The sequence below is a fragment of the Micropterus dolomieu genome, linkage group LG18 (genome assembly GCF_021292245.1).
Source record: "Micropterus dolomieu isolate WLL.071019.BEF.003 ecotype Adirondacks linkage group LG18, ASM2129224v1, whole genome shotgun sequence".
Taxonomy (NCBI): domain Eukaryota; kingdom Metazoa; phylum Chordata; class Actinopteri; order Centrarchiformes; family Centrarchidae; genus Micropterus; species Micropterus dolomieu.
This window is the reverse complement of record NC_060167.1, coordinates 11,982,492-11,996,174: the sequence shown is the minus strand read 5'-3', so window position 1 is coordinate 11,996,174 and position 13,683 is coordinate 11,982,492. Positions and strand designations below refer to the sequence as shown.

Below are 13,683 nucleotides of genomic sequence, written 5' to 3'. Positions count from 1 at the left end.
TTACACCTGGACAATTTGTTCATGTACACAGTGAAGAAAAACACACAACATGGCCGTAGTGGTATTTGCCTTTATGTAGAAATATCTTGTGAATATACAATATGAATTTTAATTTAGTGTATTTTATTTCTGGGAATGTCTTACTTCTGTAGATCCAGTAAAGTAACAGGAAGATTTCGTAGCTGATGTGAAATGTGTCTTTATCCCTGTAAATGTTTGTAGTTTCCAAAATTACTGGAGAACTATGTACATACATTCTTTCTGGGCAAAAGATGAATGTAGGAAGAACGCAGGTATGACTTCTGGTATCCATCCCTCTTCTTCTCATCCTTCCTGCTTCCTGGCTCACTTGGATAGTTTAGTGATGACCCGGATTAAAGCTCCATTCTCATCCTTCAGTCTCTGGTTCTCCATTTTAAGCTCTGCTTTAACCTGAAGAAAGAGCATGAGACAACCAAAGTGGGCACACATGTAAAATTACATGTTGCTCATAACCTGGTAGGATCATTGTACTGGTTAGAATATATGTCTCATCATAATAGTCCAACATTAAATATACATTCACTATAGGTCTACTTTACATGCTGTGTGGTAATTGTAACTGTACAGCTAATTTTGCAGATTGTACTTGTAGTTTTAAAGTGAATTCATATATTGGTAGTATTTTCAAATGCCATGCACAAAGATCTGTTTTTGATTCCTGGCAATTCTAGCAACCTTTTCAGCCTCCATCACATCAAAATGTAGTTAATAGAGTTGGGGCCCAACAGAACACTCATGACAAACATGTAACGCTACTGCTTCAAAACAAAGGCATGCTTTTGCATGTCCAGCACACCCACAGCTCACAGTTTTTCAAGTCTATCTCAAAATAGAAAATTCACATGCCCATATGTAAGAGTTATTAGTTGCCGTAATCAAATTCTGTCCATACAGGCTATAAAGAGGATTCTCTGATCTCTGATGAGATGAAGGATAAAATTCTCAGTCCTCTATTCAAACAAATATGCATGCTAAAGGGGCTTCATCAGTCCTAGGCAGAAAAAAGTTGAGCTGCTGTGGAGTGATAGTGATAAGAAGAGAGGATTGTGTACTAAAAAGGCAGTAACTTAAGGATTTTGAGGCTGTGCCAAAATCATCTCACACTGAGTCACTGTCGGGATACAAAGTTAAGGTAAGCGAAGGCTCTGGTCCAAAGTGAACTTAAACACAGGCACACTTTTTAACATTTCTACTTTCTGCTGACTAGTCCAGTATTAGCTTCACAAAAAAAGGGTTATCTGATCTGAATGAATCTGGGCAATGTATTACAATAAAACAAATACAATTACACCTGTACAAACACACATTATCGTGTACGCTTGCATTCAGTGACACACAGATTTGCTCATTTAAATACAAGCAGCAGTGCTTCTCTGTTGTGAATGTCTATTTTCAGAGCAGCATCTCATGTTTGTTTAGACATCTCATTCACAGATAACAGCAGGTTTTTGTGTGTATTCTCTGGGGCATAACACAGCAGACATTTGTGAACATTGGATTGCAGATGAATACTGATGGCTCACTCACTGCAGTGTCAAAGTGCTCACACATTCCACAGCCAGCAGAGCATAATGGTGACAAATGATGTCAGCTAAAACCACTGTAGACAGAGCAGCTAACACTGCGGCTCCAAGTCCCACAGACACTTTACACTGTTTGGATTTGATTGTTCATTGTTTTCCTCATGTCAAATAAGCTTAACTCTCTCCTGGGTAAGAGATCCTGCTATATTGTTAACTACTGATATTTTTAAAGGGGAGTGAATGTGAAAAACAATGACATGAATATTAAATAACAAATGTTTAGGACATTTAGATATGTGTAAAATATTTGAATTACCTTCAACTGTTCTTCCATATCTGATATCTTATTTTTTAGACTCCAGCTTTCCTATGAAGAAGAACATTCAACACAAAAATAATTAAGATGAGCCAAACAAGATAAATCAAAACGCAGAATAAAAACATGTTTATTAATTTATTATTGGTATAATAGTGGGTTCATACCTTTTTTTCTGTCTCAAGCATGTTGGAGCTACAATCTTCCTGTCTTCCTTTCTACAACAATGAAAGGTTATTACGAAAATGATGATAGTACAAAGCCCTGAAACTGGATGCTGCATTTTCATAACAGTGAGCACATGTTTCTGATGTAAAATATCTAATATACACACAGTAGCACACAGAAACTCTAAAGCAGCTCACTGTTATTATTCCAAAATTCAAACCTGGCACCCTACAGTAATTACATTGCAGCTTCCTATAACTGCTATCTTTCATATTACATTTCTGTCACATTACAGTATTACCTGATGTCATCATAAGAATGATATATCATATGGAAGACATATCTGTGTGTACTGACAAGAAAAATCTGAATGATTTCAATTATAACTTGAAGAAACTTTTAGGTACTTTTTCAGCAACCATTTCCTTCGGTTCTTTCACACTCATTAATCTGGATTGGGAACATTAACAGCTGACTACTGTATATACAGTACCTGTGTTCTCTGCAGTTGATCCTGAATCATGGCAAGTTCCTGTTTACTTGTTTCCAGCCTGGACTTGAGCCTTAGATTGGTGGCCAGCGCCTTTTCATACATCTACAAAACACACACACTTGTTAAGATTTCCAAAGGAGTGTTTGATTGTTTTCACAGCACACAGACTAAAAAACATTGACAACAAAACCCACATTGTCTGTTTGAGTAGCAGTTTTAACTGTTTAGTATGCAATGATTGTTTTCATAATTGATCATGACATGAAGTTGACATTTTTGGTTCTTAGTAAAATATCTCAACATTGACTGCTATGAATTTTGGTACATATAGGCTATCCATGCTGCACTGATCATGAATACTAATTACTTTGGTTATACCCTGACATTTTATCCATTGCCACAAACAGGTCACTTATACAGTGAAATATATCAACATCTACTGGCTGGGTTGACACCAAAGTGTGCCATTCATGTTCCGCTCAGTAGGAATTGTAATCACTTTGGTCACAGTCTGATTTTTTCTGTAGCAACATCATGAGGTCAAAATTTCAATTTGTCCATTACTTTGGTTTAAAATAATGACCTTGAATTATGACTGCCAGCTTTGCTTTGAGTGGGCTTTGTTTGGTGCTTATTAGCAAATGGTAGCTTGCTAAACAAGATACCTGCCAAATGTTAGCATCTTTGCATTATCATTGTAAGCATGTTAGCATGCTAATGTTCGCATGTAGCTCAAAACACTACTGTGCCTGAGTACAGCCTCACAGAGTCGCTAGCATGTAATCCCTTTGTCTATAAAATATTTAAAAAATGGTGAAAGTGCATCACATTTTCCAAGATGCCCTCACATTGAGTCATAAAAACCAAAGATACTGAATTTACAAAAAAAGTAGAGAATGTATCAATATTTTTTTCTTATCACTTATCAAAGTTGTTGCCAATTTTCTGTTGACCAACTGATTAATCATTCCTGCTACACTTTTTATGTAAATTTTTGTTACGTACTTTTTTTGACATTTCTGTGTTAGCCATGTGGAGCATGGATATATGTGTCTAATTTTCATTGGATAATTGACAAAGGTCCAGCCATCTTGTTGTGTATATATTGGATGTCATTTTATCCACTCTGTTAAACACCATGATGCCCTGTGCTGAAAATAATTGGTTGAATGAAACGCTGCCTCATCAAATAGTTCCTTTGTTACTCAAGCACACAACAGTCGCCCGAAATATTATCAACACGCAAACTGCATCACCTGCCTTTTTATAGTCATTGTTAGCCATCTCTTCTGCCTTTTTCCTTGCAGACAGTCTGTTCTCCCACCGTAAAACATAGGACTCGGCGTGGTTTGTTGATGTGTCACTGGAGACATCAGAGGATCCAGATGAGCTTAATCTGATAACATAAGAGAGGCATTAAGTACAACTGAGGTTTAGCTCACTTACTCTCATGAGTCACTGATCGATTCCTGTTTATTTGTCATTCTCTCAGGAGATAATTGAATCTCTTCTGTATTTATTAATGGTGTGAATTAAATTAGAGGGTTCTTACCTAGACAGTCTCTCATGCTGAAATAGAGGGGAAATGTTTTAGAACTGACCAAAATAAAAAATGCAACAACAACGGCAATGTCAGGTTTGTGTCAGGACATTCCTGATTGTACCTTATTAACCTTATACGGCATAAACAAGTCATTCAGCCCCATCATGAACTATCCTCTATTTAAGTAGCTGCTCATTACTGCACAAATAATGACATCACAAAGCTTGACTTCATCATTTGTTTGATAGGATGTTTGGTCGTGATGTGAGATTTAATAAGTACAACGTGAAATCAAATATTTGTACCATGTTGACCATTTCGTCTGCATAATATTGTAACCATGAAGTTGACATGCACACAGGACATGTTTTATTACATGTACAATGTCATTATCAGTGCACCTACATTCAAGCAAAGCTCAGTGATTTTTTGAAGTGACATTACCAGGAATTCCTCATGAAATACTTTTTTTCAAGAAAAGGTTTATGAGATTCTGAAATACCAAGCCAAGTTGAAGAAGTGGAGAGGAAATTATCCCTAGCACAGATAACTAAACACATCCAAAAAAGGCAATAGCTCTGGCAGTGACTTTCATAATTTGTTCATTATTGCCTACAGTTACATGTATAACTGAAGTTGGGAGGGTGATTGGCTTCCTTGATTTTTAAATGGCAGAGCAGAGTCTTAACAGAAGCTAAACAATTAAAAACTAACTTGCCATTGAAAGATGAGAAAATGTAGCATAATTCAACACCACTTGTTTGACTATGAGTGAGGGACAAAGGTTTCATTCTTACACCACCAGTTAGTGTAATATGCGCCTCCATTTAATTTGCAGATAGGTGACAAATAAAAAAACACAACATAAAGTGTCTTAGTAAGGTAATGGCCCACCATGACATGCCAGAACAGTGTCAATGCTCCGTTGCATACATTGTCTCTGGGTATCTATTGGAGGATGAACACTATTTTTCAAAAATATATTGTCTTATTTAGTTGTGCTTGTGATGATGATGATGATGATGGTGGAGAGTGCTGTCTGACACACTGATGCAAATGTTCAATTTGGTTGATATCTGGTGACTGTGAAGGCCAAAGTATATGATTTCGATAATTTTAAATACTCAGCAAACTATTCAATGGGCCCAGGCCCCCTGTGTGGAAACATCTGTGTTTGTTGTTTCCTCAATCAATTATTTATATTTTCCATTAATATGTCACCCATCTGTACATATGCACAATTATATAAATTCAATTGTAGAAACTTTGGTGATCCCATGACTTTTTATCTAGTGCCATCATCAGGTTAAAATCTTATTTTGTATAATACTTTAGTTTATGACCAAATACCTGCAAAACAAATTGCTTTCCCATCAGCTCAGCTGTACTTTGTGTTTACAACCAACTTAGTATCAGCATGTTTGCATGTTATCATGCTCACAAAGCCACTCTTGGACCTTTCTATGGCACTTTTCAACAACAAGACAGCTCAAAGTTCTTCACATAAAAGATAAAATGGCACTAAGACGAGATATAAAACAGTACCCATAGTAGACAGAAATCACAATGTTGCCATGTATCTTCTCTGAACCCATCCTCTCCTACTAGGAAAGCTAATATGACTTGCTCTTTCAATTGTATTACCTTTACCAATGCTCACAATCAACATCAGCCTGTAGCAATCACTACTGCATATATCAGATAAATATAGATGCACTGGATTCCTGTTGACATAACTTTTAAGATAGTACATGCAGTTCCATCTTGCATTGTTCTTTATTCTTTTAGACATAGAGAGACGTATTATGACAGGCAAATAAACTAAGACTGGTGACCACTGCTTAAACAGTTACATGTCTAACTAAATCATGGCAAGTGGATTCTTGTAAAAAAGAAACAGGGCTTTATGTTACAGACACTACATGTAAACACAGTGATATGCCTCTGCTCAGACGTTTACAAGATCTCTGGATCTTCACCAGACTCTGATGTCAGCCCCTTTAAGGCTGTCCCTGGACACTTGGATATGCTTGGTAAACGGTCATTAATGATATACAGTATGCACACATGGAAAAAGCTCTGGTTTAGATTAAAGCACTGTCACATATAAACAGATGCTAATGGAAACATAGGCTTTTGTGACACTTTATCCCATGTATGTGAGTGTCTCTGTCACTAAGCTGTCCTCCAGCCTTTCCAGATCCCATGAACAACTTCTTGCCTGCTGACCAGCTATTCCCAAATGGAAAATGTGAGCTTCCCGTAGGACTAGCAGAGAGATAAACATCCATAAATACTCTGTCTGAGTTCCCACAGGCCATAAGCACTCTACCCGCCTTCTTTCTGTTCCCTGTCATCCTGTCTTTCACCCCCTGCTTTCTCTCTTTCTCTCTCTCTCTCTTCATACTCTCTTCCTGTATCCCTCTCTCTATGTCTCTCCATTTATCCTTCCCAGAGGAATTCTTAGTTTACATAAATAGATAAGATGAATTGCTCATTACAACTTTGCCTTGGTTTCACTTACAAGTTTTGTTCCTCCATGCTCATGCACATCAACTTGCAAATGTGTTTTTAAAGTTTATGTGAGTTATTAGGAGCCTTTAGAAGCATGTCAACGTGCTATGAGAGATTAAAAAAATGATCTAGGGTGTCACGTGGCCTATAGGTTCTAAGATGTGTACCATGTAACCACAATGGCCAAGAAAGTAATCACAAACACATAAAAAAATCACCTTATAAACTAACCCATTAATATGTTTGTGAAGTTTAAAGTTGTAGAAATAAACATGTCCCATTCAAATGAGCATGTATAGTGCACAATGGGATAAATAATACACTGATAATAATACACAAATTGACACAATGAAACAACACAGGCACTATCTCTAATTGCTTGTACATCATTCATTTTCAATTAAAGTACCAAATTAAATGCACAACATGATATCATAGCTTCACAGGAACACTTAAATGGTCACTGACTACACAGTCTATTCAGAAATTTAGCTTTTCCATATTTTCTCTTGATAATATAAAGGAAAATATTGCAATAGTGATAGTGCCATAGACATTGTAAAGTGGATTACAAGACATTATAAAAATATTTACCAACAGCTGTCATGTATAAACAGCGTTGTCCCAAAAAGGGACACAAGTTCATTTCAAATGAGGCAGTAAGAGGTCATTTATGGCTACACAGATTGAATTATGGATGGCATGTCAAGATTCTATGGCAAGGTGTACAAACACATACCTCTGTGGCTTTTTAGAGAGACATTTGTTTGACAATGACTGAACTTAAATGTTAGTGTTTACATTATGTCAGCCATGGCATTTCCTCCAACTAAACAGACACTGAAAATATTGAACACAATTAGGTCTTACCCTCAGGCTCTTGGTGGTGGCAGCGGATGAAGTTGGAGAAGAGTCAGAGAGCAACTTTCTGATGCGTGGCTGATCTTTGTTGTGAGAAAGTAGAGATGACATCGCTCCTGAGCTGCTGGCCTCTGCATACAGCTGTATTATGGTCCAAAGTACTGCCAAAAAGTTTTTTTTAAAATATAAGTTCTTCTTAAACTAAGAAGATGTAGAGAGTTGTTTTTATTATCCACTGCTATGAAATTCTGATGTGGCTGTTTCCTTAGTTAAAGTGAGCAACTAAAGTGTGATCTTTATGTGATGGTGAGAATATCTAATGAGAGTGAAAGAACTGCACAAGTGTGAGAGCTGTGGAGGAAGCGGTGGGACTGGGTAGTAGGCGGGCTGTAGCCTGCATATGTGGACACAAGGATCTGACAGCAATATTGTTCACAAGGGCTCTCAAGGGACTCAGAGTCATTCAGCAAAAAGTAAAGTAAAGCATCATTAGTCTCATTAATGGTGTCTTAGGGGTACTTTCTATAGATGTAAATGTGAAATTGTTTACATTATGTGTGTTTTTAATTTTCATCTTAGTACTGTATTTTGGTACTGGAATAAGTACACATGAAAGTTTGCTTATTATGGTTGTACTTCCCTGTGCATTAAAAATAAGTGTGATTTATCATACTTCTTTTTTCTTTTTTTTACAAAGGGGAAACACGGCTGTTAAAAATTGCATCTGAAAGTAGAAGTAACATTTCAAATACATACTGTGAATTTACAAGGGTTAGATCTGTTCTTAGAGCTCTTGAATTTAATCAAGCTAGAGGCTTGACAGTTAAGACTAGCTTACATACCTTTCTGAGTATGTTCCATGACACAGTTGCATTCATTATTTTGGCACAGTTGCAATTTATTCTGCTAAAAAGGGACTCTAAATGGCGCTATCTGTGTGTTACTAATGTTGTAAATGCTTATGGAATGTGATAAATATATTTCATAGCAAATACGCTGAAAGCTTTAACACAAAATATTTGGTATGGGTTAAAAATACATCTTAGATAATCTGAATGTTTGAAGGATGACAAGTGTTAGTGATCTCAGGTGGTGATAAACACCAGGTGCTTAATTTTACAGCTCAGTTTTTAGTTTGTTTCTAATTAATTCCAGTCTGAGTCAGAGTTGGCTGTAATGTAATCACAGATTTAAATAAGACAAGTAATTTCACAATTTTCTATTCTTACAGTGATTCTGATGAGTGCATGTGGTGCTCCACTAGCAATCCCTCCACATCGTCGTTTTTTGGATAGAGGGAGGTTTTTTTTCGTTCTTGTTGACTCCTGACAATTTCTTGCCCATATCTTGATCAATCCATCTAGCTACTGGATGTACTAGTAAAATATATAACAATGATGAGTTTAATATTGCTTCTTAACCCTTGCCCAATGACATCTGAGAACTGTTCGACATTAAACATATCTGTAATCTTGTTTCTACCTGGCCATCACACTCCCCCTTTGTTTTTTTATGCTGAGAAGTTCATGTAATTGCTCCCACTGTCAAAAAAATCCCTATTAACAGGTCAATTGGTCTCTGGGCAGAGTTGCCACGTTAGAGTGTCCAACTTTATTCAGTACATCACACAACCTGCTGTTGCTTTTCAGTCAGTCTAAGTTCAGACAGGATGTCATAGAGTGCTAACTGTAGTCTACAAAACAGAGAAGGCTAACCTAGGAAGCTAAACGGTGCAAGTTGTAAATTAAAATTCCCATTTTACATCCAAGACAAACATTATGAGACACTCATAGATCCCCTCTTTAGGCAGAACGTTTTTGGGTTCCCTTACACGCATTTGTTGATTATCTTCCATCATTATGGTAGTAATCAGGCACCACCTGCTGGCAGAAAATAGTACCCTTTTCAGAAGGGAGCTTCATGATAAGAGAACAGTATGTACCAATGGAATCATATGTGCTCACATGTACAGAATGCACACTTGTACCATAAATAACTTCACAGTGAGAGGCACTAGATATGTACTTGTGTTAAAGTACAAGCTATAAATACAGTCCCATTCATTTTCTCTTTCACATTGCAAAAAAACAATTTCATACTAAATACTTTACATAAATTGTCATTTCCATCACCATTTCATTCTCAGCAACACATTGTTCTGATATGTACAGCCATTTTCAGGAACCCTTTCTTTATATGACTTTAATTGTTTCTTTCAATCCTTAACATGTTTCTCTTGACTACATATTTGAAATTGAACAAGCAACAGCAATCATATATCACTTCTTGCTGTTGAGACTTTCTTGTAATTTCTAACGAGACCATATGTATGCTGAAGAAAAGTAAAACCCTAAATAACAAGGCTGGAATTAGGTATTTATCAAAGTTCTAGAAAGTTTTTCATGTTTTTCAGTGACGGACAGCTCACCCGACACAATCTGTATGTCAGACAAAAAAAACAGTCCTTGGAATTAATGATTTACAATTCCATCTACTGGAGCATTTCAAGTATAACTAATCGTCCTCCTCATTTTCGCCCGGGAAGGCCTCATCATTTAATTCAGCTTCCCATAACTTCTTCAGATACCTCCTCTTCCAAAGGCTCATCCAAAACATGATAATCTACAGTCCCTTCTGCAACCTCCTCTTCTGTTGTCTCCCCAGCAAAAACTGCTCATCCAGAGTCATCTGCACGGACCTGACCAACTTTTGTAAAGCCTGGGCATGCTTGGTCTGCTTAACTTCAACAAGCTCCCTGAAACACACACACACACACACACACACACACACACACACTGTGAAATCAAACTGAGTTCACTTTACGGAAACCACAGACTGGTTGTTAGCATAAATTGCAACATTATTAAGGAACAAAGACTCTTTCAGCATGTCCAGCTCTGATGTTTGTCCCTCTAACTGTACATTAGGAGTCTCCACTGACGCCACCTGCTCATCAACTCTGGAGCATGCACTGACCACAGCATTGTTCAGCCCAGGCAGATTTTCAGCCAGTGCAGAGCTGGAGCTCATACCGGCCACTACGCTCTCCTTCACGGTGTCAAACTCCCCACTCTGGTTCTAGAACATGGCCTTGAGAGTTGTGACAGAGAAGGTGACCTGATTTAGCTCAGCCATTCGGGTGTCCATCTTATCATGAAGGTCCAAAAGCTGCGAGGAGAGGTCTGAGTTATTCAACTTCTCTGATGTGGCCAGGGCGGCCTCAGTCCTCTCCTGAGCCTCCTCCAGGGCAAAGATCCTAACCTCCACACCCAAACCTGTATCAGTCAGATACTCAGTCACAATCAGAATAATTTAGCAATGTGTTTTGACGGTTCAAACATTTGAAATCTGATCTTGTCATCGATTTATGTCGGACAGAGCTGTCATATTGCTGCAGCAAGTAGGGTCATGTGACATAACAATAGAGCCTACAACGAGACAATATATTTCTCAAATGTCAGTGAAATTTAAATATTGTTTACTATGATCTCTTTAATATCTCTGTGTGTATTGTGGGCAGTGTTACAAATCACTGAGCAGGGCTCTCTAGGCATAGTGGATTTTTACATTATTTTAGCATCAATTTGATGAAGTACCTTGATTTGTTAGGTATTTAATTTCCTGGATAAGCCTAACACACACATTTCAAAACGTTTCTCAATTGATTTTCCAGAACATTTACTATGTCATATTGATATTGGGATACAAAATGATATATGACAGAGCAACTAGCAGCAATTACTAGTGATAATGATGAAAGATATCTAGCAATACTTCACAATAACTGTTGGAGCTGCGAATGTAACTTGAAATGTGACCATGAACCTGCAGGTCAGGACGTGCTTAAAATAGTAACCGGTGTTGCTATTGGTGTCATGTCGGCCACATGTCTTACAGATTTAACTTTTCAAAATAAACTTCACTTGACTTTCATTAATTTTATCCTATAAATTGAACAAACCCCAACTGAAAAGGCCTTTGTTCCACACATTCCTAATTGTTTTTTTAACTTGTTAATATTCACTCTTAGAAAATACAAACGTACTACGTTAATTTTATAGAGGGAAATTCACCAATTTCCGGTTTATCACTTTCTCATTAACTAGCTTAACGACAGTTTTACGACAGATCACGCTGTGATAGATGCTACATAGCCTCCTTTGAAAAGCCGAAATCTCGTCGGGAAAAACTGTTTATCGATTTAATTTCACCTTACTACAGGAATACAATACAATATGAAAATATTCATGTTTAACAAGAATTGACCAGCCTAATAACACGAGTGAGAAAGTCTGTTAGCTAGTTTTGTTACCTGTGCCTCACCTGCTGGAGGTTTGTGATTCTCCTTTGCATTGTTTTAAAAGACAGTGACAGTTTGGTCGAGGCTGTGCTGCTTTCTAAAAAAAACCCACCCCAGCAGGCCCGACAGTGAAGATGATGAACAAAAAAAGCTGTAGAAGCACATGAGTTTATCCTACTTTTGGACTGTGGTGGCACGGACTACTCCAACAGCATATAAGTGTCTTCTTGTTGCGGTTCTTTGACTTCTGCCTGGCCACGGCAGCAAGAGAGGGACTGGATGGACTTGAAAAGCAATGCGTCTTCAGTGAAGTGGATTCTCGTCAGATTTTGCTAAGGTATCAAGTTGATTCTGCGAGTTTATTTGACTTAGTCAGTCTTTGGACCCCTCAAAGCAACTGCCGGGGTGGGGTGCGTGGAAGCAGTGCTCAGATCCACAGATTCCAAACAGGCTACTAGATGTAAAAGCCCATCTTTCATAACTTTGATTTCCTAAGTAGGCCTACAGTTTTTTACTTCTACTCCACTGCATTTCAGAGGGAAAATATTTACTCCACTTTACTGCTCAACAGCACATCATGTATTTATGTATTTGGCCACACCAGGTTGCAGCTTCAACATTATAATGCTGCTGACTCATTTCAACACTCTGAAAGGAGTTAGGCAATTTAACCACATTTTACAGCCAATACTAATGCGCTTTTACAAAATTAAATTACATATTTACTTCCTACTTCTGGTGCCATTCTCATGCCAAGTACCTTGTGGAACTGGGTTGTCACTCAAGATACCAGAAATGTATTAGTCGATACCAATACCAGGGAAAATTCTTGATACCAAATTTGATACCACATTAAAAAACAAATAAAAAAATCACATGTATTGCAACATACACTCCTTTAATAAATTATTACGTATAACTCAATAACTAAAAAAAATATATATATATGTATGTATAGATGTTCTACACACGACTTTTTTCTTTTCAAGAGTCCAGGCATAGCTGTTGCTGCAGCTGCACTTGTTGTAATCTTAAGCGTGTTGGTTTGTCATTACGTACGGTACCAAATGTAGCTAGAAAAACCAGTACCAGTGTTTTCAGAATTTTTGTCTTGGTAACTTTTGATTTTCGACTTGGTAACGAAGCAACCAAGTTGTCATGATGTCATTTTCAAACCAGTTGTGCAAAATCTGTACATAGCACACAGACACAAAGTATTCACAGGGTATCTCATTTATGATGCCCCTTGTCCCTTCCCCAGAACTAAAACAGTAGGTAAAACTAGTGCCACATGTACTATTTGAAGGATAATTGTTAAACTTTCATTTAACACACTAAACATTCCCTTTTATAGAAAGCTGTCTGATTTCTTAATGACGATGTATCTCACTTCCTTACCGATATCAAGATCAAACAGTGCAGTCTCTATCTTAATGTGTAAGACTTTACAGCAATTTACAATATCCTGGACTTAATCTCGTGCAACAATACAATAAGTGCCTGTGTGTTACACATGTGTACTCATGCATGAGATACAAACAAAACCGTGATCTGTTGATGAAAACATTGCCCCATATCGCTAGTATTGTTTAGGGCTATGCAAATAAATAATGATATAAGTGTTTAAAGTTGGACTGTTCCATATAATTGTAAATCATTGAACACCGTAGAAAACAAAATAATGTGTGCTATTTTGCAGTGTATTTGACCACATTTTCAGTAAATAGAAGCAGGATGATGAAATGTCTCCAAAGTTTAATAGTCGGCCTACAGCATATAACAATATCTTCAGATTCTTAGAGCTTTCTAAAGTTAATTGTTTAAATAGTGGCGCATCACACTAGTGGGAAATGGAGTAACTTAAAATGAATACAAGTCATCACAAAATTTATTGTAATTCATTTAGAACACAATAAATAATCT

The 13,683-nt window shown here is 37.2% G+C and overlaps 1 protein-coding gene across 2 annotated transcripts; it reads right to left on the bottom strand.

The window, feature by feature from the left end:
• Positions 1 to 56: 56 nt before the first annotated feature.
• LOC123956611 (protein phosphatase 1 regulatory subunit 12B-like) lies at positions 57 to 12,185 on the bottom strand. Of its 2 annotated transcripts, XM_046028927.1 has the most exons (9): positions 11,939 to 12,185; positions 9,292 to 9,343; positions 7,470 to 7,621; positions 4,095 to 4,111; positions 3,803 to 3,938; positions 2,543 to 2,644; positions 2,049 to 2,099; positions 1,882 to 1,932; positions 57 to 432 (listed from the first exon to the last, which is right to left on the bottom strand). In XM_046028927.1, the coding sequence occupies exons 3-9, from the start codon at positions 7,569 to 7,571 to the stop codon at positions 346 to 348; spliced, it is 546 nt and encodes a 181-aa protein (XP_045884883.1). In that variant the 5' UTR covers positions 7,572 to 7,621; positions 9,292 to 9,343; positions 11,939 to 12,185; the 3' UTR covers positions 57 to 345. The 2 variants fall into 2 exon arrangements, with proteins under 2 accessions (XP_045884883.1, XP_045884884.1); XM_046028928.1 differs by lacking the exon at positions 9,292 to 9,343.
• Between the last annotated feature and the right edge of the window lie 1,498 nt (positions 12,186 to 13,683).

Bases quoted from the DNA above. Each gene is read 5' to 3' on its own strand.
- LOC123956611 (XM_046028927.1), bottom strand. From the start codon at position 7,571: ATGTCATCTCTACTTTCTCACAACAAAGATCAGCCACGCATCAGAAAG. The intron at 2,100-2,542 runs GTACTGTATATA...TCATTGTTGTAG, and splicing joins ATCAACTGCAGAGAACACAG to AAAGGAAGACAGGAAGATTG. The intron at 1,933-2,048 runs GTATGAACCCAC...TCTTCTTCATAG, and splicing joins TGCTTGAGACAGAAAAAAAG to GAAAGCTGGAGTCTAAAAAA.